Source organism: Solanum pennellii, chromosome 3, assembly GCF_001406875.1.
Source record: "Solanum pennellii chromosome 3, SPENNV200".
Lineage (NCBI taxonomy): Eukaryota > Viridiplantae > Streptophyta > Magnoliopsida > Solanales > Solanaceae > Solanum > Solanum pennellii.
The window spans coordinates 3487843-3511874 of record NC_028639.1 but is presented as its reverse complement, the minus strand read 5'-3'; the positions used below and the strand labels follow the sequence as shown (position 1 = coordinate 3511874).

The 24032-nt window shown below is 34.5% G+C and overlaps 3 protein-coding genes across 4 annotated transcripts; 2 read left to right on the top strand and 1 right to left on the bottom strand.

The window, feature by feature from the left end:
* Position 1: 1 nt before the first annotated feature.
* LOC107012666 (F-box/LRR-repeat protein At3g48880-like) lies at positions 2–6339 on the bottom strand. Of its 2 annotated transcripts, none has more exons than XM_015212570.2 (3): positions 6209–6339; positions 1107–1507; positions 2–913 (listed from the first exon to the last, which is right to left on the bottom strand). In XM_015212570.2, exons 2-3 carry the CDS (start codon positions 1463–1465, stop codon positions 361–363), a joined length of 912 nt encoding a protein of 303 aa, XP_015068056.1. In that variant the 5' UTR covers positions 1466–1507; positions 6209–6339; the 3' UTR covers positions 2–360. The 2 variants fall into 2 exon arrangements, with proteins under 2 accessions (XP_015068056.1, XP_015068057.1); XM_015212571.2 differs by having other exon boundaries at positions 6103–6329.
* A 2984-nt stretch (positions 6340–9323) lies between these two features.
* Positions 9324–15395, top strand: LOC107012259. Its single transcript, XM_015212049.2, has 2 exons — positions 9324–9624; positions 15025–15395. The coding sequence occupies exons 1-2, from the start codon at positions 9454–9456 to the stop codon at positions 15097–15099; spliced, it is 246 nt and encodes an 81-aa protein (XP_015067535.1). The 5' UTR covers positions 9324–9453; the 3' UTR covers positions 15100–15395.
* A 1632-nt stretch (positions 15396–17027) lies between these two features.
* LOC107012523 (flap endonuclease GEN-like 2) lies at positions 17028–23931 on the top strand. Its single transcript, XM_015212388.2, has 14 exons — positions 17028–17262; positions 17354–17511; positions 17849–17910; positions 18053–18177; positions 18512–18563; positions 19298–19370; positions 19471–19544; positions 19900–19959; positions 20085–20250; positions 20376–20475; positions 20647–20729; positions 20946–21046; positions 21986–22116; positions 23154–23931. Exons 1-14 carry the CDS (start codon positions 17195–17197, stop codon positions 23692–23694), a joined length of 1794 nt encoding a protein of 597 aa, XP_015067874.1. The 5' UTR covers positions 17028–17194; the 3' UTR covers positions 23695–23931.
* The last annotated feature ends 101 nt before the right edge of the window (positions 23932–24032 follow it).

The following is a 24032-nucleotide window of genomic DNA, read 5'->3' as shown; positions in this document are numbered from 1 at the left end:
ATTCTGTGAATGCCCAATAATTTAAATATGAAACTCCCAAAACAGTGATTGAAAAGTGAGCTTACAATGCTTGAGAACGCATATGTAAATGGATACAAGTCTGTCAAAGAGAATAGACTAAAAACTTTCAAAATTACAACACAGAAATAGCACTAAGCTACATGGAAGATTTGTTTATATTTCTCCCTGTGCTACAAAGCTACTCTCCCTTTTGCCACCAAAAGGATAATACTTGCTGCTAGCAAACTGGACGCTGATCCACATCCATTCAAGATGACAAGGTTTTATTATGTTTCATATACACAAAGTTTACATATATTACTGGACCTTAACTAATGAAGCAATACATTCTTAAAGTTGTCAAATTGCAAGAGATCTCACCTCATCCACTTTCCAGAGTTCTTCATATTTATACCACCTCATCAGCCCTTCATCATTTCGACAGCGCTGACACATGATGCATGAGTCACTCATGCAGGTTAGGAATTTGTGTAACCTAGATGCTTTTTCGAGAATTGAATGATCAAGTTTGGTCAGAATTTTCTTTGGTGCAGGTGGAGGGTCTTCAGTAATTACGCAATGAGAGATGTTGAGCACTTCCAACTTTTTTAACCCGTCCAAGATAGTAACCAAGGCACTTTTAGATAACAATGTGCACCTCACACTCAAAACTTTCAAGTTCGGAAGAAATGATACCAGTGTAGATGCAAAGAGCATATCACAGGGCCCCATTATCTTGAGCTCAGCAAAATTTTTGCAACTCCTTGCAATTTCCTCCATGACATACGGAGGATTTGCTATACTAGGCATCGTCAGTGATTCAAGATCTTCCCACATATGAATAGCCCTGCATATTCCTGTCTTTTTTATTCTGTTCCAAGCAGGCATAACGAGACGTTTTAGACGTGGACACCTGAAAAAGAGGAGATTTGATTAGCTGTCTTCTTTATTCTCACAGTAAACTTTGCTTCACCTAAATTAGAACAATGGAAGATCATAGGGCATCTGAGATATCAGATCCCTGAACTCTGGAATGATGGCTAGCTGTCGGTTTCTTGATTTAAGTTATAGTACTATAGAAAGAGGAAGATTTATTGGGGGAATACCTCTCGGCAGTATAAGTCAACTGATCGTCGCTGACATACAAATTGTAATGGAAGATTAATGTTCGTATGTTTCCTCTACTGAGGTTCAAACAAATCTTCAGGAGGCTGGTCAATGTTTTATCAGACTGACAGTCCACATATACGTATGGCTCTAATGGGATTTTGATATAATTTGATTTTAAAATCGACAAGTCCAGCGTCATCCAAAGAAGTTGATCAGTACAAGCCAATCGCCACGCACTACAAACATGAGCAAGTCCAGAAGTCAACTCAAAAAGGTCAAAAGACTGGAGTATCTTCACCAAGATATCAATATCGAGGTCCTCCCATCTCCTTACAGAAGAATCTCCTTCTTCCATCAAGAAATCTTCAATCTCCTAAATGTTTGGGAATAAAAGCTCCTGTAGAAACAAGAAAGGTTATTATTTCTCTAGATCCATAAAAGAATATTTGAACTCTTACATCAAATTAATGTTGCTAATTGTCATCTCTAGATCCATAAAAGAATATTTGAACTCTTACATCAAATTAATGTTGCTAATTGTCATTCTGTTTTCTTATTAATATACTCAGACCATGAAGCAAAAAAAGTTAAGCCTTGCAATACGAAGAAGCATATTAGAATGTACATATACATCTGAGTACTGGGATTCCCAAAAGTGAAGAACTAGGAAAACCTGCAGTGGAACTTAAATTGGTTATAGAAAACGACAGAGAACTAAGTTTGCGCTGCCATAGCTGACGGAAGTATGACAATTTGGATAAAAATAGTCATCACCAAAGGCAAAATGATACAAAAAGGAGGATGTAACATTGATTTGCACATAAAATTCCCTAAAGAAGGAAGTTCAATGTCCCTAGCATTAGGATAGAAAAGCAGAAGACTTGTTATATGTTTTGAAGAACAAAACAAGTAACTGGGGAATGAGACAAGTGTCTGCTGAAAAAGATACATCTGATTTCCAGGAATCAAATAGAAGGTGAATGCAAAAACTTAATACTCCATCCCTTCTATTTTTCGTGAATAGAAACGAAAATAACAAAATTAAAAAGAATTGTGTATCAAGATAAGAGTAGTTAAAAGATAATAAAATTGCAGCAGTTATAAGAGTTAGGTGAAAGGAAAAAACAGCACATTAAAAATTTGAGTGCTATTCGTAAAATGAATTCCTAAAACTTTTTGAAGAAATCTAAACAATACTAGTAAGGTACAACAATAAGTATGCCTTAATCTCAAATGTATGGCTCCTTTGTAACCATTCCGCTCTACCCAGGTTCAAATTTTCAATACTATTTTACAACAGCTTATATGGAGTGATATGACATTAAGGATCTATATAGCTGGCCACGACTTGTTTAAAGTTGAGTTGGAGTGTACATCACAACAACTATGCTTCAAACCTGATCTAGTTGAGGTCGGTATATATGAACACTCAATATATATTCAGCTCCATTTGGAGCAGTTCCTTTCCAATACTACAGTAATGAACTAAAAAGACTCCTGGCAAACAACATACTTAATATAAGTGTAGCAACAAAATAAACCTTAATCATAGTCATTGAAATTACCATGGTTCTTGTGTTCTTGTGCTTCATTTATATATTGTTATATGCTATTTTCACAAGAATATCGAGAAATTATAGGTCCTTTATTACATCTTTGTCCATGTGATTGGATAACATTCAACCATCATGGTGTCACACACGGTGCATTTGAACTTCTAACATACACATTTCCAAACTATAATTCAGGGACATCTTTCCTTTTAGCTTCTACATGTGCTACTTGTACCTTCTCATAATCATCACTTATTTTGTCTAGCTTTGTATGACCACACACCATCCTACCATTCACATTTAACAACACTCATTTTTTTGATATGTCGACCTCAGATACCCTGCACTCACGCCATACACCATTATAGGTCTCACAACTGCCTTACAAAACCTTTCTTTCACTCTGGTATGTATCCCTTATCGCATAACACTCCTCCATTTCAACTATATGATTTAAACTTATGTGTTGTGTCTTTGTCTATCAGACTATCACACCATTGACGTGGAAACTGAGTCTAGACATATGAACAGTCTATGTGAACTCAACTTTGATAATCTCAGACCCGAATAAAAGAGTGTTGTGTTAAATTAATGATCAACGTAGTACTAGTTTATCCTCATAGTAAAGGAAATAATAAGAGAAACGGTATTAAACAATTTGTAATGTCCCGAAATGAAGTGTCATATAAATTGGGAGAAATAGAGTGTTGATATCAAGTCTATAACAACAGAACCAAGGATAGTTGGTAGGGGCATCTGCATATGACTAAATTCTAAATAAGCTAAACTAGCAAGTAAAACTGATGGATCTTGAATCCTCTTCAAAAAAATCTGAAAAACACAAATACTTTAGATTTAAATTTAGCACCTAAAAGCACAAAAAACATGCTTAAAATAAAAAGTGAGAGGACCTAAAGAACTAGGAACATTTTGCTTAGTCTCTGAGTATGATATCCTGACAACTTGTCAGTGACAAGTATCAAACTTTTATAATCAATTAATCAAATTGAACTATGCATAATTCAGTAGGGATTCCCTTATTGTTCTTGAGTACTCCCTTTGTTTCTCATTTTTTGTGAAGATGTTTGACTGAGCATGATATTTAAGACATTCCTATGATATATTTAGAACTATTTAGTGGTTGAAAAGTGATATCACATCAAAGTTTAGGAGGGAATAATTTAATAGATCTTAAATACTTAAAAACTGTGATAAATTTATAAAAATAGAAAGGGTCCAAACATTTTGGGAAGTCCTAAAATGGGAAAAAAGTTGCATAAATTGGAACATAGGGAGTACAAATATTTCAGGATGCAGAATATTCTTTATTTCTTTTTTACAAATTGGTAATTCATATTCCTCAGAATTAAGGGCTATGCTGGCCACCTGCAAAAAATTATCCAGGATGCGGAATATTCATTCCAGAAGGAGCTTAAAGAATGGACAGGAACAGAACTTAAATGAAACGGGACTTCAGTTTGGTTCTTGTCGTCTTCTCATAAACAAACTAGAGTTCTCACCAGTCACCATACAACACGTTCCTCAAAGAGCGAAGCATCAATTTAAGTATAAACAATTAATTATGGAACACCAACATTACTCAAGAAATTACCAGCTCAGAGACAAAATCTCTAACTTATTCCCTGCTGCTACAGCTCAAATCGATGTCAGCTACAAGATTGTATTGAGTCTTTGATCAAAGATATTAAGTTATCACACCTTATGTTCCCAATCAGCCATACTTATAGGATTGAAGGGAAGGATGGGTAATTAAAATCAAATCGAAGAAAATAGAAATTGCTCCACAACCTAAACATCAATGTGAACACTTAAGACTGCCTTTCTGCAGTGTCCTCCGGGACTTTGGTCTAGTGATAAGAGCATAGCAAGTATATATGGGTTAGGCGCACATCATAGGTTAGAAGCATGTTGCAGAAAAAAAACACTTGTATTTATGTGGAGAAGGATAGAGGATCGGGTTCTTTATCCACTGGATTCCAAGCCGTGTGTTAATGGCCATTGGGAATCTTGCAGTTGTCAGAAAAAAGAAAACCCTTTACGAAATGGCTTCAATTGCAAGCGTATGTGCCAACAAGGATACTTTGAACATTAGGTTTTTAATGTAGGTCAAAAGAGTAGATCGCAAACCTATAACGGAAAGCAAAGATGCAGTATATCAGGGACTGATTTTGTGCTGGTATCCAGCTGAATTCAGAAACAAATCGTCAGGGATTTGGAAGCCTTTGTAGTAGCGAAGGGATCAGCAATAAATTGAAGCATCAAGAAGGAAACAATTAAACAGAAGATTCTCTGTCAGCCTGGCAATGAATATCAATAAGAAGAAAAGGTCTAGGAATTCTAGTTAGTGAAAAGCTTCAACAGAAACTTGCTAAATAGAGAGGCCCCTTTAGCTTCGGTGTGTGTGTTCTTATGGCTTTCTTTCATCCTCTCTGTCTATGGCCTACACCAATTGGTTTTATACAGATGAGTTGCGTGTATTGGTTCAGACAAATCCATTTTCTATTTTTTTTTAAAAAACCAAAGAATTCCATGCCTTTATTGACCTGACATCAGTGAGCTAAAGATGTTTAATATCTTATCTAATAAACCTCTTCCCATTCTTTTTCAGTCTACCTCTATTCTTCTTAGACCTATCACTGTCAACCTCCCACACACTAGGGTATCTATGCTCCTCATCACATGCATGAATCATCTCAGTCTCGCTTCGTGCAACTTGCCCAACCCACCATGCCTCGTATATCTTTGTTCTTAATTTTGTCTCTCCTAGTATGCCCACATATCCATATCCATCTATATTCTAATCCTCCTCATTCTGCTATCTTCATCTTCTAAACGCGAGAGTTCTTGACAGGCAACCCCTAACCTCGTACAACATAATTGGTCCAACTACCACCCTATAGAACTTACCTTTTAAGGCTCGGTGACACATTTTTATCACATAGGACAACGTGAGCCTCGATTTCATCCAAAACTAAATAAAAAATCTTTCCCATCAATCTCTCAAACTATTAACATGCATCTACAGGGTATATAGGTAAGATGCCCCAAAACCCTATTTTCTCTTCTTCTTCTTTTTTTTAAAAAAAAACGAAATAACCAACGCAACATTTGCATTTAACACACACAAGTAAAAAAAATGTTATAATTTTCCAAAAGAATCATCACGATAACAAAATGATAGGTTATCACAAGTAAATTGAAACCAACTGCTACAAAGATTTGAACTTTAAGAACAAAAAATTCCCCCATTTGATCATACCACACTAATAATTGAAATGCAGAAAAACAAAGAAACAAAAATTCACACAAGCACAAATTCAGACCTGTATGATCAAAAAAATCAAATCTTTCTACGATTAAACTCCAGAAGATGCCAAAAAATAAGACAAAAAAAGCTTCACAAGGTGTACAAACATACCCAGAACAAGTTTTGGAATCAAGATCCAGCTTTGAATCAAAAATTAATCCGAAAAAACAACCTTAAAGAACGGAGGAAAAGAGAGAGAGAGAGATTTGGTACATGCCTTTATTTAGAACGTAGGTAAATTGTTGGATCGTTGTTTCACTTGAGAGTGTGCGCAAAAGAAAATTGGGTGAAAAATGCGGCATGATAGTGTAGCTGTGATGAGGAGTGAGATTCGGATACGAGGAAAAATACAAAATGACGATAATAACCCCACGCAGGGTTATTATAATACGATAATAATACGAAATTATGAGATGAAACTGAAATTTTGTTTGGACGTGCGATATGAAATTTTTGTGTTGTATATTTTCTCTTGAATTTAAGAATTTTATAAGTTGTAAAACTATTAAAATAGCCCTAATTGTTAATTTAATTTTACCAAATAAGTAAAAAACTATAAAATCGCATAATAAATTATTACAAAGTTATTTATTCTCCACTTAAGTAATTGTTTCATCTAACGTTAATTGATCAAATTTTAATTCAATTAAAAAAATTGAATATAAATTATAGCGTACCTGTCTTTATAATCTTTCCACTTAGTACGAACGATCTCTTCATGTTGAACTTGTACTTCTTGATCATATGACTGAGAAGAAGAACCAAAATTATTATTTTGAGACATTTGTTGGTCAATATCATCTGTCACTATATTTTCATGCTCATAAATCATAAATATTTCATCACTCATTTGGTATTCATACGAATAATTATGTAACATTGTAGAGAAAATCACATAAATAGTCTTTTAACGGTATGAATAGGTCTAAAATGATCTCTTGCTATACACTTAACATATTTAGTCGTTTAACTATTTAAAAATTTATCAGGTTTGATTTATTAACTATACACTCATCGGTTCTAGTCCCTTAACTATAAACTTACTTATTTTAGTCCTTTACGTATCCAAAAAGTTATTAGGTTTGGTCTTTGTCCATTTTTTTAGCACAAATATCTTAGGTTTATAATAACGGAATTCATACCTTGAGAAATTAAATCCTTTAGCAATTTTTTTCTATTGTTTCTCTCTCCCCGCTACTTTTTCTTTAAATTAACCTTGTGCGAAAAAACTTAACCTCAACAATTTAAAATAAATTCATGATGAAAAAAAAATATAAATCATGATTTTATTCAATAGAGGATAAAATGAAGCATATTATTGTTGCTAATGACGTGAATATGCTAAACTTTATTATAAAAAAAATATATTACCCGTTAAATTCAAAGTTTATACTCCGACGACTTCATTAAACGAAATTTGTTTAATTTTTTAGAAATTGAAATTTATAAAATGATAGGTTTGTAATATATTTTTTAAAATAGATCAATTATATTATTCTATTCATTTTATTTTACGATAAAGAAATTTGAGTAAATTACATAAATTTCGCACTAATTAGCACATTCAAGTCATTGGCATATGCTTAATTTATCCTCATTGAATAAAATTAGGACTTATATTTTCTTTCTTCATTAATTTTATTTTGAATCGTTGACGTTATTGTTCATTTTGTAAAAGTAGTTTGAAGAAAAGAGGGTGGGGATAGAGAAACAACTTTAAAAATGGGTTAAAGATTTAATTTTACGAAGATTTTAGTTAATATAAATCTAAGCTATTTGTATTTAAAAAATAGACAAAGACCAAACTTGATAAGTTTTGAATACTTGAAGGACTAAAATCGTTAAGTTTATAGTTAAGGGAGTAACGATAAATGTATAGTAAAAGGGATCAAAGTTGATAAGTTTTTGAATAATTAAAGAAGTAAATCCATTATGTGTATAGTTAAGGGGTCATCTTAGAGCTACTCCTCTAGTTAAGAGACTATTTATATCATTTCTATAACAGTGTACAAACTACGACAATTTTCACTTATATGTCAATATCATAATTATTCATATCTTATTTCACTTATGTGCAATCACACATTTTTACTGCATTAATTTCATGCTAAAAATCAAACATTACTATGATTATAGGTTGTTTGTTTAAATAAACGAAGACTTTTGTCCAGAGTTTCACCAAAAGGACATTCAATAGTTTTCTCTCGCAAGATTGTCTAAGAGCATAGTGATTGACTCTTCTTATCTTACCTCAAGTAGCTTATTATGTTATATCATCATGATTGTCATAAATATTTTAATATTTTATTTTATATATAATATATTTTTTTACAAAATATATATTATTTTACATAACATTTAAGTATTTTTTCAAAGAGTGTATTGCGATAATAAATATCGTTCTATTAATTTTATAAATAAAATGTTAATATCGAAAATTAAAATATAAGATAAAATATTGATTCTAAAAAAATATCTATATAGTGAAATATGTTATAAAGTGATTAATTGTGTCACTTTACCCTTTTTGATAATTGAAAAAAAAATATATGGAGATAGTTCTTGTATAATTATACACATTTCCACTTTTTGTATTTATTACTTTTTAAACAATAAATAAATATAAAAATGAGAAGAAAATATCTACGTAACAATGCAATTACACCATTTTGATTATTACGTAAAATGAATCTTTTCTTCGTTATCTAACGATGGATTTAAATGATAAGATACAATATTATTTAAGTAACAATTAAAATAAAATTGTATATAAACTAATAATACAATTTAATGATGGTTTAAAGACAACAAGTAACAATCGTCCAACTAGGGTGTTAGTTTGAATATAATGTCTGTTTTGATTATTACTTAAATTCTGTTGTAATGTATCATTTAAATATATTGTCATGTAATGATTAAATAGAAAATCAATTTGATATGATCGCGTCGTAAACTTATTATTTTTTCTCTTTTTATCTTTATTTATTATTTAATAATCTTATTTTATCTTTTATCTTACCTTTTCATAGTAACACTATTTTATACCCTAGTTTTCTCGTAAGTTTAACACACAAATTTCCCTTCCTCTTGATCGAAGGTGCGAAGAGAAAAATTTTCTTTTTATGACTTCCACTCAAATTTCTGATGTATGATATTTTGTAAAATTATTCAAACCATCCAAAAGTTATATCCATTAAATACAAGATGATACAATATAATTCAATACGATATATTATGAAATAATACTTAACAATCGTAGTGTTAAAACGGAAAAATCTAGAACCATTACAGTCGGGTCGGGTCCGAAGCGCCTCTTTCCGGCTCAATACAAGAGCACGGGTCTTAGGGCTATATGATAATACGAATTCTTCGAAGTGAGTTGTGGAACGCCCAATTGATCTTTGATCTTTTCATCTGTTACATCTGAAAACTTTTTGCTTCTCATCAACGGTAGACGGAAAAATGGCCGGCGGAGGAGACCACTCTCATGGTGGAGATTTCAGGACTAAGGTCTGGAGTATGAGTGGTGGGCCGTACTGTAGGCCCGTACATTGGAAACGCAATACCGCAATTGCCCTCGCCGGAATCGTACTCGTTTGCATTCCTGTCGCCTTGAAATCTGCCGAGCTCGAGGTCAGTACCTCCATCCTTCCCTGTTCTCCAATCTGATCTGAAATGTATTGATAGGTGGTTGGAAATGGAATAGTTTGCTGTAATTTTGGTAAAATATCTGATCTTGTTGACTTCAGCTTTCCGTGTGTATTGATTTATGTTAAAATTCATTAATTTTATTAGATGTAATTGAATCACCTATTTCGCTTGGTCTCGTGAGGTAAAACACAATCTCATCTCAACTTTTAGCTTTAGTTTTTTTAGGGAAGAAATCAAGTTCTATATTTTATGCTTTGCTCTACTGGCTCGATGAAATCGGTATATAAACCAAAATGAAGTTCTTATAGTCATGTGGAAACGTGGGATGATGAAGATTCATTGGAGGATTTGCAATACCGTTATAGGGAACAGTGTTGGATGGTCAGGTGATGTGAGGAAATATGAATGCATGGACAAGACCATCACAGGTTGAATGCTCAACCTTTGAGGGATATATTTAACTCAGTGTTTTCTGACAGATCAATCAAACTACAGATGGGAAGCACCTTTGTTTTACCTTTTTTTGGTCATCCTAATACCAGCTCTATATAATTTGGTGCCATACCAGTGACTAAATAGGGTACCTATTTCAACTCTGAAACCCCCTTCTCCTATCATTAGGTTTATCTGCAAAAGAAAGAGAAATGCCTTTAGAAATCGCTGAGAAGTGTGAAAAGTGTGCACTTTTTGGAGACTCAAATCCCAGTAAATATGGAAAATATTGGGTGATTTATTCTCATCTGTCTAAGCCGTGATCTATTCCCATTTGTCTGAGCCTTGATGAACCGAGAGTTTTGTGTTGATTTATATTATTGGGACCATTCTCAAAAAACCTTGATGAACAGAGTTACCCAATACCTGGAGGTAGCAGATAGCCAGTGGAAATAGCCGAGAGGTGTGCACAAATCTAACTCGGACACCACTGTTACCCAAAAAAAGAAAGAAAAGACAGTGTGTGTAGGTGTATCTGGTTTCACAGATTATATATGTAATTAAGATAAATGTAGCAAATAAACTTGGTTCCAGACCATGCTGATTATAATTTCCCACAAAGCAGAAGAAATTACAAAAATTGGCATCAAAATAGAAACTGATGTTGCTGGGTTTACATCCAACAATTCTATCCAAGTTACTCTTTTGGGTCTTCATAGAAAATCTCATGTAGGCTAAGATAATTAGATAAGTACTGTACTTCTATTTTTTGTTTGAGGGTCTGATTTTGCTTCAAATTTGGAATTGCTCAGTAATTTTATTCTGTAAAATGGACAAATAAAGGTCTGAACAAGAAACCACATTAAGCAAGCTTTGACATGCTCATGATGAAATGTTGATAAAAAAGTTAGCTTCGTGCCGTCACACTCTTTCAGTATTCCCCCTCGTGTGATCCTTCCGTAGAATACCTAATTAGTCTATCTATATCTTGAAGCTTTGGACAATAAGGACATAGGCAGAATTCAGTGTGGATACACTTGTAGTCCGTGAACTCAATAGAACAAGATTGGATCCTGGTTACTGAATTCTCACTCTCAAACTTTTGGTGTAGAAAGCATTCTGTTTCAGAGAAAACCTCATATGAGGAGGATTTAGGTCTGCATGCGGCTCAAGCCTCCTTGGTATTTGTGAGAAGCTGCTCAGAGTTGGTCTCCTATAGAGGCAATAAGAAGCTGCTGCTCTTCCACTCTGTTGATGTGGAACTTACATCAAAAATAATTAGTAAATGATTGCGGGGTGTTCAAATAATTTTTATCGTCTTACTAAGGAGCTATCACTTTCAAAAAGTGATTTTTCTATGTTACTGTTTAATTAAATGTATAACTTCTGTAAAAAAATATTACTTGTAAAAGAAATTATTTTGGATTCTCTTGTAATGCTCCTTTGAGTCCTGACACAGGCAAAAGTTTGGTATTTAAGTAGAGAAGTGTAATGGACAAGCCCATTATCCACCGAGTTTCGATCCATATGTCATGGTTCTTGGTGTTTTCTTAGTTAACAAAAAGGAAACAAAGATAATCTATTGATTCTCTGAACATACAGATTTTAGAAATGGTCGCTCGCACTGTAACCTCCCACTCTGCAGATTGGTTATCTTAAATGGGGAATCATTGATTATGCTAGGCAAAATTGTGAGGGAAGGGGTGCGTGTTCACTAGAATGCCTCCTTTCCTCCTGTTCTACCTGTGTTGCCTTTTGTTTTCCTTCTAATGTTATCGTCTTGTCCTTAGTTTGTTGATCAAACGTTCAGCCTGCTTATTTGATACTCTTAGTTAGATGCTACAAATTCTGTACTTATTGCTGTCAAACAAGTTCATCTTAAGCATTTTTAAAGAGTAATAGTATATAAAGTAAGACAAACTGAAGTATTTGGAACATTGGTGCAAGCAAAGAAGATTTTGCCTGACCAATGTTATGTTGTCTGCAAGTTTGAAGCCTCTGTTCAACGCTGATACTGAATCTGTTTTGTCATGTAAATGGTTGCTCTTCCATCCTAAAGAATAATGGATATTTTCTAGAAGGCCAAATACATAGATAGACACTTAGAGTTATCATCATCTTCCAGTTGTTTATTATCCTCGTGACTAGTTGGACACTTCTCAATTCTCATTAGCATAATGGACCGGGCACACCCTGATCTAACCTGACAATACACTATTGGTGTGTTCACTTTTCAGCGCGGGGGTGTATTTAGAACCCATCTCCAGCTATTAAAAAGAAATTAAATTTCCCCTTTTACCCTTTCGTTTACCCAAATTGGAAACCCTTATTTGATATGGCAAATATTTTTATTTTTATAATAGTAATAGCAGGAAATACTGTTCAAATTGTGGAGTTTTGTTGTAAAAAAAGAGGTATAGAAACAAACCAAAAAAACCTCTGTTCTTCCTTACGAAGATTCTAGTACTTATATATATATATATTAGAACAGATAGAATACGAAATATAAATAGAAGAAGTTGAGGAGAAGGGAAAACCGGTCAATTGACCGGCTGACCCGAAGCTCCTCAACATTCGCTTCTATAATACACACACACACACACACACACACACACACACACATATTCTGTTTGCACCAGTAATGGAACAACATCATGCAATTCAATTTATTTTCTGAATTAAATTGCCCTTATTTTTGGAGCATCTTAAGATCCTCTCCCTACATATGACCCACCATATGCAAGATGAAAATATGCTCCATCTTCTTTTCTGATTTAATGATCCTCCACTTTGCCAGCTTGACAGCAGTGCCAGAGTTTTCTCTGGCATTCTCCAACTCAAACCTGTCATAACCAGAAAGAGGCCCAATAAATGTGTAGTCACTTTACATGTAGCTATTTGTTTATGCATTTTCCCCACGTAGATGGAAAATTGAACAGAGTTTTGTTTCCCTCCTTTTAAGATTCGCGCAAGTTAAACTTGCTCCTCCATACCAGCCAACCAAAGTAAGCCATATTGTCTGGGATTTTAACCTTCCATATGTGCTTCCGAGGCCACAATTAGTTTGATCGTTGGCATGGTTCAGATGATTTTATGAAGAAGCTTCTGAGTTATGCCCTAGCCACCATAATTTATCTTGATTCCGGTTCACCACTGTGAACTGCTTGAGTGTGTTGAGAATCAGTGAATGTAGCAATCTCCCAATCATTCATTGGTCTCTTAAAAGTTAAAACTGATGCCACCCCTGTGCAGTCAATAATTCATTAGTGCTGGGCTTCTGTTGCTGGTTTAGAGTGTAGATATCAAAGAATAGTAGCCTGAGAGGCCAAACCAGTTGTCCTCCCAAATAGACGTGTCTTGCCAATTTCCAATTCTGTAGCTGATCCTAAAAATTTGCCAAAGAGCGTTGATAGGCTTCCAAACACTAAAGGGTTGTTTGGTTGCTAGTTAGGAAGAGAGTTATTCATGTATTAAAACTAGCATAGCTAATATCATGTTTGTTAGCTTTTAATTGATTTGTATAAAATTCAGCAAACAATGTATACTGTTCAGTTATCAATTATCATTTTTCAATTTCACATTAATAAGATATGTTTAAGTCAATGAATCAATTTATGTATTGTTTTATGTGGAGTAGAAGATGGAATAACTAATACATGGATTAGTAATACATAAATAACTAACCCATGCATAGCTCCAACCAATAACCGTATGACCCCGAACACTATAAGCAGTGGTTACCTCCTTTGTTTTCCAGAAGCACTCCTCTCTATGTTGACCTTTTCATTACTTTCTTCCACAGGAAGTGATCTTTATAGGACATCTCCATAGCCATTTTATGAGAAGACTTTGATTTTATTTCCTCAAGTTCAGTATACCTAGGCTTCCCTTCCTTGTTTTCTGTTTGACAAGATGAGAACCTCCCCTTTCCTTGTGGTCTTGCCACAAAAAATTTCTTAGTGAGGGAGTTGTTTTGGTGATGGTTTCAAAATGGAGCTTGTGGAAATTCTTCTACAGTGTTGTCAGTTGTGGTGGTTTATGGTTAAAAGGTGGAGGAGTATTAAGAAAAAGGCGAAGTAGCTTTGTTACCATTTTAAAAAAATGGAGGAGTTACACTGGTAAAAATATGGTGGCTGATGTTGCCTTGAGTTAGTAGAAACTTGCCAAAAAAATTATTTCCAGCATAAGTGGGGAAGAACTTGAATGAACTCAACAGGAAATTCGTCGGACCCAAGCTCATGGTGCTTGAAATGCCAGTTTCTAAACCAAAGTGTTATGGTCTCTGACTCAGTTTGTCTCTGCGGTGTCAGGTCATATGACTAATGGTGGAAATATATTTATGGGGAGAGGAAATGTGTGAATGGAATTTTGGGATGAAACTTTGAGGAGGATCTGCAAGTGTTTGGGGTTGTGCGAGAGCTGTCTGTCCTTTAGATTTTGTCATTGAAGATCCCATTTTTTCTGCCTTGGAGGTTACGGGAAGGTTGCATTCACTTTTTTAGGGAAGCTAATTGAGCAGGTGGTGGTGTGGTGTTTTTTTTTAAAAAAAAATTATTGCATCTCAAAAAATTATAAATGACAATTTTTTTTAAAAAAATAACATGTTATTTTATTGGTTCATTTGACATGTCAGCAACGATTGCACACATGTTTAGAACCGGCATCCAAAAGACACACTTACGCCATTGAGGAGTCTAACTTGTTGCAAGAAGTCTGAAGTGTCTAATTAGCAGTTGGTGACAACTTTTAGCGTCTTTCTTTGTGTTTTGCCTTTCTAGAATACTGTTTAGTATCTGCCTTTTTATCTTTTATTAACAGCCTGCTCTCTTGTTTTACTTGCATTTCTTGTTTTCCACCGACTCAGCGATGTATGGAAGTTTACTCGGTTTTTCTGTTGGGGGATATTTGATATTCATGCAAATTGCAATAACAAGTTTTTCAATTTTGCAGCAAAGGCCACATCTTCCAGTCCGCCCCATTCCTTCTCAGCTATGGTGCAAGAACTTTGGAACAAAAGACTACTAGTTTTGTTAGTGAAGCAACGATAGTAGCTTGCTGTGGGGAAGATGATCGATCACCTTGCCTTCTGTATTTGGATTCTGAACTGCATTTCATGGTTACTTTTTATTTGAAATAGCGTGACATATAATGACAATGTTCCATTGAATAAACATGATACCGCGTGCTCTTTTTACAACTGATTAAAGCCTGTCAACAAACTTTCATGATGGTCGTCTTTGAAGTATTGTTCGTCTTGCTCATCCACCATGTACCACCGTGCTTTCTATCTAAGTAGATCCAGAAGAAGCTAAATAAGTGAATTCTTATATTTGCCTTACATTTGGTGTGTATAATGCAGGTATTGATGAGAGATTTTACAGTCATAATCTCTCTTCTTATTAGCTCGACTAGTTGAGCTCAAATGCAAAGAGCAAGTCTAAGTAAGCATAATGTTATCTACAACACAACTCATCCTCAAGTAGATCAATGAATGTACGATTTTTTGTAAACCTAGTTGAGTAAAATTCTTTAAATCATCAAAATAAGGGGTATTGGTGACATCGATAATGTGAGAACTATTTTGGTGGCAGACTATTTGTAAGTTTTGATTGTGAATATTGACAAGTAAAAGGATAAAAAGAGATACATTTTCAACTAAAATAAAAAAGGGACACTTCACTATACTCTCAAAAAAAGTAATTTCACTAAGAAATAATGTGTTCAGTCAATAAATTTCAAAAATACTTTTAAGCAACAAATGTTTGTCCAAACTTTTTAAAAGTAATTTGAAGTGTATTTTTTTTCTCAAATGTACTTTTCGAAATAATATTTTTAATAAAAAAAATTATATTTTTTCAGTTTCCGAAAAATAACTTTTGCTTTTATCTAAAACTTCTCTCTCATACCTTATTGTAACACACCCGATTGTGCATGTCCATCAATGACTAAAGTTATTGTTAATTGACAAGTCAAATTGAGATCAAGATATTAGTGACTATGTTGCTTGAACTCTTTAAAAATGTTAATAATGCGTATTAAATTCTCCAAAAGTAGAATATTTTTGGAGAATCCGATATAGGTGCGGCAGTGAAAGTGAAGAGTCCACACAACTTTGATCACTGATACTCCTCAATGATCCAGAAAAATAAATTATCAACCGAATGATAATGTTTTTTTAGGTTAAAAAAAGTTGTTCCTATAGAAGATGTTTACAAATGCAGAGTGAGATTAAACTTTGATATACATAATGTTTGTAACTCTTACTTAAACATGACTCCAAGGTTAAGTAAGGTTAGAGACATAGCTAATCGTATAACCTAGAGGAGTACCAAAAAATCTCAAATTGATATAAGCCACTTAGACCTTGCCATCCACCTCCAAAACATAACACTGCTAAGAACAAAGGTTATTCCAGAAGCCAAGAAAGGTCAGCAACAGCTCGTTGCAAATCCTTGTTGTGTGTGAATACTGAATACTACTACACTATATTTGGTAGCCCTGGGCCTCCCTAGCTCAAGCTTATTTGAGAATCAAACGCTGAAAGTATCAATTTCTATCGGGGAAGGGGGAGGGGAAAGGATGAAATATGAATTTTTTTTTTTATAGAAATGATTCTTTAAAAAAAAAAAAAGGATGGGATGGTCGCGGGAGAGGGATACGTGGAGGAGGTGGTAGAGTGAGATAAGAAAAATAATTTAATTTTTTATATGGATAGTAATCTATAATTTTTAATTAGTATTAATTTTTTATTATTTAATTTTTATCTAGATAAAATATTTTCTACATGGAATGTGATGTGTCAGAGCTTTTTCATATAAAAGAGATAGCGCACTGCACAATCGTGTGTTTCTCAAACTAAAAAGTGATAGTTTAAATATAAAACTCATACAAATAAATAATTTAGATGTGTTTTTGACACTTATCTCTGTAATTATCTCAGTTGTTGCTCATACCCTCATAGTAGTAATAGCTGTTAAAATCAACCCCTCTAAATTGTAGTAGTCGTCGAAATAGTACAAATCAAAATTCAAAAACAACGGCCATCTCCTTCGATAAATCTTTTACCATGTTCGTTTTCCTTAGAAATTGCTGAAACCCAGATGCCAAGAACAGTACTGGAATGGGTGTAAAGAATCTTTGGGATATCTTGGAATCTTGCAAGAAAACTCTTCCTCTTCATCATCTCCAGTTAAGACTCTTCCCACTTGGCTTTTACATCTTTTTCTCTTGTTTGGAATTGGGATTTACATTTCTTCTACTTAATTTCGTGTGAAAATAGGAACAAGAGGGTATGTATAGATCTATCTTGCTGGATTGTTCAACTTCAGAATGTCAACAAATCCCATTGTGCGATGAAGGAGAAGCTTTATCTCAGGGGCCTATTTCACCGCGTTAGAGCTCTTATTGCTTTGAATTGTAGCGTTATCTTTGTTACTGGTAATTTTATTTCTGTCTTTGAGAAGATTTATAATGGGGTTTTACAAAAAAAAAAATTAAAAATGTTTACTTTACTCTTTTTCTTGTTGTGTTCATAATTAGTTTGAGGGTGTTTTACTTGAAGATTCTTAATTGTGGTACTCAAGATAATTTTAAGATTTTGAGTTTTGGTTCCAGATTAGTATTGTTGCTTCACACAGTTTAGTAACCTATGACAAAAGAAATTTAGATTCTTTACATATCTAAATACGTCTGGAATATGCATATTGGGAAATGCTGTAGTTAATACATGATAGTTGATACACATTTCAGTGGCTTCCTTTTTTTCCTTTTCCAGATGGAGCCATTCCTGCCATCAAATCATCTACCTATAGAAGGCGATTAAATCTTGGAAATGTGGTAGGATTACTTATTTACTTCCTATTTTTCCTTATCTCCTTGTCCAAAACCTCTTGAGTCTGAGTCTTAACATGCCTCTTTTTCAATTGGTAAGCATTCTAGTTTAAGCTGCTCATTACACACTAGTTTTTTTATGATGTAGCTCACTCAAGATGAGGCGGTGATTAAACCTTCATCAATACGAAGAAACACAGGATCAGACTTTTCACGCATGATAAAAGAGGCTAAAGTCCTTGGAAATGCACTTGGAATTCCGTGCTTAGATGGGTAACTCTTTACCTATGCATTTGTATTCCGTATGCTATTGATCTGTCAGAATGCAAATATTCACGTAATTCATAAAAGGAACTCAGCTACCTTCTGAGAAACTTTCATTCTTCTCCAAGTGTTCGATGTGATATTATCATTTGTTAGTTTTCCATCTTAACTTGCTCAGGTATCTTTACGTGGAAGAGTAAAATGTTTTCAAAAACCAGGTCATTCCATCTGATTACCGTGCAATGAATTGTGAATTGACCGTAATTTAATGAGTAATGTGATATAATGCTTATAACTATTGAGGTGTAGAAAATTACTATTGACTGCTGGAAAAAATTTTCAGGATTGAGGAGGGTGAAGCTCAATGCGCATTATTAAACTCAGAATCATTCTGTGTGAGTAGAAGTCCTGATTCATTATGCTAGTTAGATTTTTCATGATTGTCGTTCTAAAAGTCTAAGGTGTGTTTGATGAAGGGGAAGTGTTCTTTTCATGAAACATGTTTTCTTGGAAACTGGATCTTTTTACTCATTTTCTGGTGTTCAGTTTGTAAGCAAAAAGTATTATCCTAAAAACATTTGTATATAATATAGACAAACAATATGGGAGGTGATGGGATTTACGGGGTGGGGGTGAAGATGAGGTGTGTCAGAGATTGGGGAGGACACAGTCAATGTGGAATGCCACTTGTAGAACTTGTTATCCGTACTTCCATTATGAAAGTCATTTCCTCATTTTTAAGGAACTTGTTTTCCTAGAGAAAATATTTTCCAATTCTTTTTACCAAATGAACATGGGAAAACCGGCATTCTCGCTGACCACATCCTATAGGGATCATCGAATCAATAGCAATAAGCCCGGTTTGAAGTGGCTCATATACGGAACAGTAATACCCGGGCCGGCCAGATTCAATCAATCAAAATTCAGAAGCTGAAATTTCACCTCCACCATCCATAGGTTTTAGGCAGGGAACTTACAACACGACCCAAACATTTTCCAGAAAATGTTTTCCTCCGGACCGAACACACCCCAAGACTCTGTTCTTAAGAACTTATTACCTTAAGAATCATTGTTAATTTTCACTGGAGCTACATCATAATGTACCACACATTAATAATATCATTATCAGGATGGATGTTTCACTTCAGATTCTGATGCCTTCCTCTTTGGAGCAAGAACGGTGTATAGAGATATGTGCCTTGGTGAGAATTGATCAATATTTCTCTGTTCTTTCCTTTTGACTATTAGTAGTGGATTTTAATTGATTTTGATGTACTTATACTTTTAGTTTGTGAGATTTAGGGGATGGCGGGTATCTAGTTTGCTATGAAATGGATGATATCGAGAGAAAGCTCGGACTTGGAAGGAACTCCTTGGTAATTCTTTTGCCTTTTTGGCTTCTATCACTATTGATTACAATGGGGAGGATATTGTGGAACCATATCGGTCTAAGGGAAAACACTTCCAATCTATCTTGAGGGGAGTTTTCTGTTTCTTGGTTTTATTCAGCTCACTTCAGAATACAATGATATGATCAACTGGCAACTATTATGTCCTGATAAATGATGTTGCTGGAGAAACTATGAATCTTTCTGATTTTTACCATGAAATCTGATGGTCTCAGAATTTCATAGACCTTGCTTTGTCTGGAACAGCCCAGCCATTGCAACTCATTGTTTAAATTTCTGATGTATTCGTGGGGGTTTGTTTTTTGGAAATTGTTGTGTCCAGATAGCACTGGCTGTTATTCTTGGTGGTGATTACTCTGAAGGAGTTTATGGGATTGGTCGGGTAAGTCTTGGAAATTCTGATTCTTGTATTTGGAAGGCATTCTTTTTCCTCTCAATTTAACATGTATATGATCTGAAACGGATTAAACTTGATGCTTATCGTATGACATGCTTCTGCGTTCTTAGGAGTCAGCTTGTCAGATTGTTAAATCAATTGGTGATAAAGCTGTTCTTCAATGGATTGCATCAGAAGGATTTTCCTTGGTAAAAAAGAAAAAAGGTTCTAAGAAACAGACTGAAGATGACAAATGCAATGGTAAAGAAAATGCTGCAGAGCATAAAAATCCTGATGGTGAGTCCCAGGGACTAGGGAGGGGGGAGAGAATAAAGAGAAGGAAAAAGTTTCTGGATGTTGACTAGTATTTAGTAATCATATTTATGTTTAACGAGTGCTATTTTTCCTTTTTGCATTATTAGGAAGCAAGTGCCCTGCACAAATGAAAAGTCAGGTGTTGCAAGTATTAGATGCATATCTGAGACCAAAATGCCATTCAGCGGACTCTAACTCTGTTCAAAGGTAGATTCTTATTCGATATTACATTTATTCAAAGCAATACTTCTTCTTCTTTCTTTTTCCTTCCCCTTTTGCCTTTTTGGTTTAAGTTTTACCTCATTACACTGTGCTGATTATAAGTATGACATGTTAGTTAAGAACCAAGAAGTCTGAAAAGAAGGATATTTGTTGCAGGATTCTTGCATTGTATCCATATAGCCGCAGCCAGCTTCAGCACATATGCTCTGAAACTTTTGGTTGGCCTCCTGAGAAAACAGGTGTTTTTGCTGAACCAAATACACAGATTTATCAGACCTGTTTCTTTTGGTTCAACATCTATCATGGATAATTTTAATTACAATTACTCAGCTGTCTGTTTTTTGATAATCTATAGTTCCATTTTTCCTACTAGTTAGAAAAATTATGTACGCTATTATGTTGGCACAATCAATGAGAAGCTTTTCTCTGAAAATCTTCTGTTCTTTGTGGCTCAGATGAGTATATCCTTCCTAAGATTGCTGAAAGAGAATTGCGGAGATTTGCCAACTTGCGGTCCACTGCATCACAACTGGGAGTCCAGCTTCCACTAAATGAGGTAGCTCATTATACTGCAATGACTGCTCAGTGTTATTAGAAATAACTTTTTGTGCTTCAACCTCAATGGACTCTCAAACCAACTTTGCTTCTGTACAGTAGTTTATTATCAAGACCATTTTTGCAGTTACACCCTTATGTCTACCTGAGAATGTTCCTTTTGTGATGATAGAAGCATCTGCAGAACTTCAACTGACTTTTGCATTTAGAGATGATAATGCCACCTCTTTATTGCTTCTCCGAATTGTTGCCTGTCCCAGTTAACTAACCCAAAATAGTTGCTGTTCTGGTTACTAGATGAGATATGGTTGTGAAATTTTGTATGTTTGATCAGAATAGCTACTCAGGGAACTGCCTTTCAAAAAAAAAATAGCTACTCAGGTAACCTGTTACTGACTTTTTCTTGCTCTAGCATTCTGGATATGTTTGCTACTTCATTAAATGAAGACTAAAATGGAGAAGATGTGATAAAAACACATGATTTTGGAAGATATGCTTTCATCCATTTCAAGGGTTAGGGTCGCACGTTGAACGGAGTGGAATGTAATGCAATATTACTAAAATGAAGAAATGGAAGTGATGTGATTCCAGAAGATCCTTCACCATCTTAGTTAAAAGAATAAATTGCATAAACAAAGACTTGAAAAAGATGTTAACTATTTAATGGTCTTATAAGTTTAGAGGCCTGACAATCGTGTCATAGAAAATTACATGTCTTAAATGTGTGAACATCTCGTAATGCCTGCTTTTTCCATGAAAAGGAAGTTCAGTGTGCTGCAGGGTTGCACGTGCAATGATGCATTTCATCTGAAACTTTTCTATTAGAGTTATTGCTTTCTCAATATCTTTGTGATTATTCGTCCATAAAAAATTCTACCACTATATTTCAATTTATCAAGTGTGTTTCTGGAAATGATCTCTAAGTTCTGAACATGAACAGATGCCAATAAAGTGTCCATTATCTCAAATTGTCAAGCCAAGAAAAGTTCAAGGAGTCGATTGCTTTGAGGTGTCTTGGGAAGAAATGGATGGGCTTGAAACCTCCATAGTACCAGCTGATCTTGTTGAGAGGTATGTCAACTATAAATTGATTTGTTCTAATGAATTAAGGGGCTACTAAGGTACACAATGATCAGTAGAGTCAGGTTTTATACATCAAAGCAATAGGAAAAAACTATTGCTTTAACCATTTTGATACTGGTTTTCAGATGGTTAGGAAGTCCAATTACATTGTTGTGAAGATAACGGAATTTGTTTATGAAACTACAAAGTAAGAAGGAGAAAGTAGTAGTGAGAAGAGAGAAGACTTATTATTTCTTTGAAGGGATGTATTTACAATGAAGGAACCTTTATTTATTGGGAAAATTGACTCAGTTCCCAAGAGATTCACTAGAATACAAATATGTTTATAACAGAATTGATATTTTTGGAGTTAAGAAGTCTCATTCTGTTTTCAATCTCCTGAAAAGATGAGAGGAGGACATTTTTGATTCAATGGTTCACGTAAAAGTCATTTATATATCTCGAGGGTTGGTGATGGTGTTGACCTAATGCAACTTTATGCTATCAAACACAACATATTAAAAGGTGAATAGTATCTGTAACAAACTACATCTTGCTTGGGTATTTTCTATGCAGACCTAAATATTTTATGTTTGAATATCAAAATGTTTCATGATTACATTATCATAGATTCACATCATGTACCCCATGCAAGCAAAAACTGGGAAGTAGCAACTGAAGAAACTTTCTTGGAGTTTAAGTTCTTTACACTGTCGGCATAAAAGATATTTATGCTATCAAGTTACTTATCCACAACATATTTAGTTGGACTTGCTAAGGTCACGCAGCACTGAAACATATTAAATTCAATGAGGATGGATTACTCAGTATACAAGCTGACAAGAATATGTATGATTTGCCAGCCACCCTCAGGTTTTTTGGGTGATGTTGACATAAAATACATGAATTCAGTGATATAGCAATTGCTTAGAGATTATGCACTCTGATTGGAGATCCATTAAAATAAAATACAAGCCTCCTAATTTGTTCACAAATTACACTGTTTGATCCATGTTATTGAATCATTCATCTCTTCTTTCCAACAGGGCTTGTCCGGAGAGGATTTTGGAGTTCCAAGAAAGACGAGCTCAAGGAAAGAAACGAAACAATGCTAGATCAAGACCAAGGAAACTAGAAAAAACACAGCTTTTGGGTCAAATTGACCAAAAACTCCAAGACCTCTTGCTTGAGATTGATAGAGAAACCTCTACTACCAATGATGCCACTTCTTTATGTAGATCAGTACCAGAGGATGATGACGACATTGCTCAAATTCAGGTGGTAGATCCAGGTAAACAATCCCAGTATACATGGAACAGCAACTATGTGAAGAAGGGTGATGATTTTACTTATGGGATCACCAGTTTCCAAGAGAGCAACATTTCACAAGTTTCATCCGAAGATGAAGTAATTGATCTCACAAGTCCTCCACCGCTGCAGCATGCCTCCAAACGCCTAGAGGGCAACGTTCAATGCATTGATTTGGTTGAACTTAGTGATTCAGACAATGATATGTTCTCCCCTGAACATACAAGGAGAGCTAGAGAACTGAGAATGTTCATTGCAGGAATTAAGAACACTTGCTGAGTGTTTTTTCAGTGTAACAAGAGTGTATACATATATTAATACATATGTTTTATCATTAGTTGCCCATCTCTGGCAATTGCTCGTATGATGTCAACTTGTGATTAAATGTCTTTTTCTTGATTAGCATAGTAGCCAGCTACCTTCAAATGAGGACTAGCATGTTGAATGTACTCTGCCTCTTTTTTTACAAAAAAAAAAAGTCAAAAAAAGAGAATAGATAACCTTTTCCCTCTTTTTCTTTTTGGTGAAGACTTGTTTTTCAGGCTTTAAGTAATTCATAGAATGAATACTTAAAAGTCACTTTCTTGCAATTCCCTTTATTTTAGCAGTAACCTTTC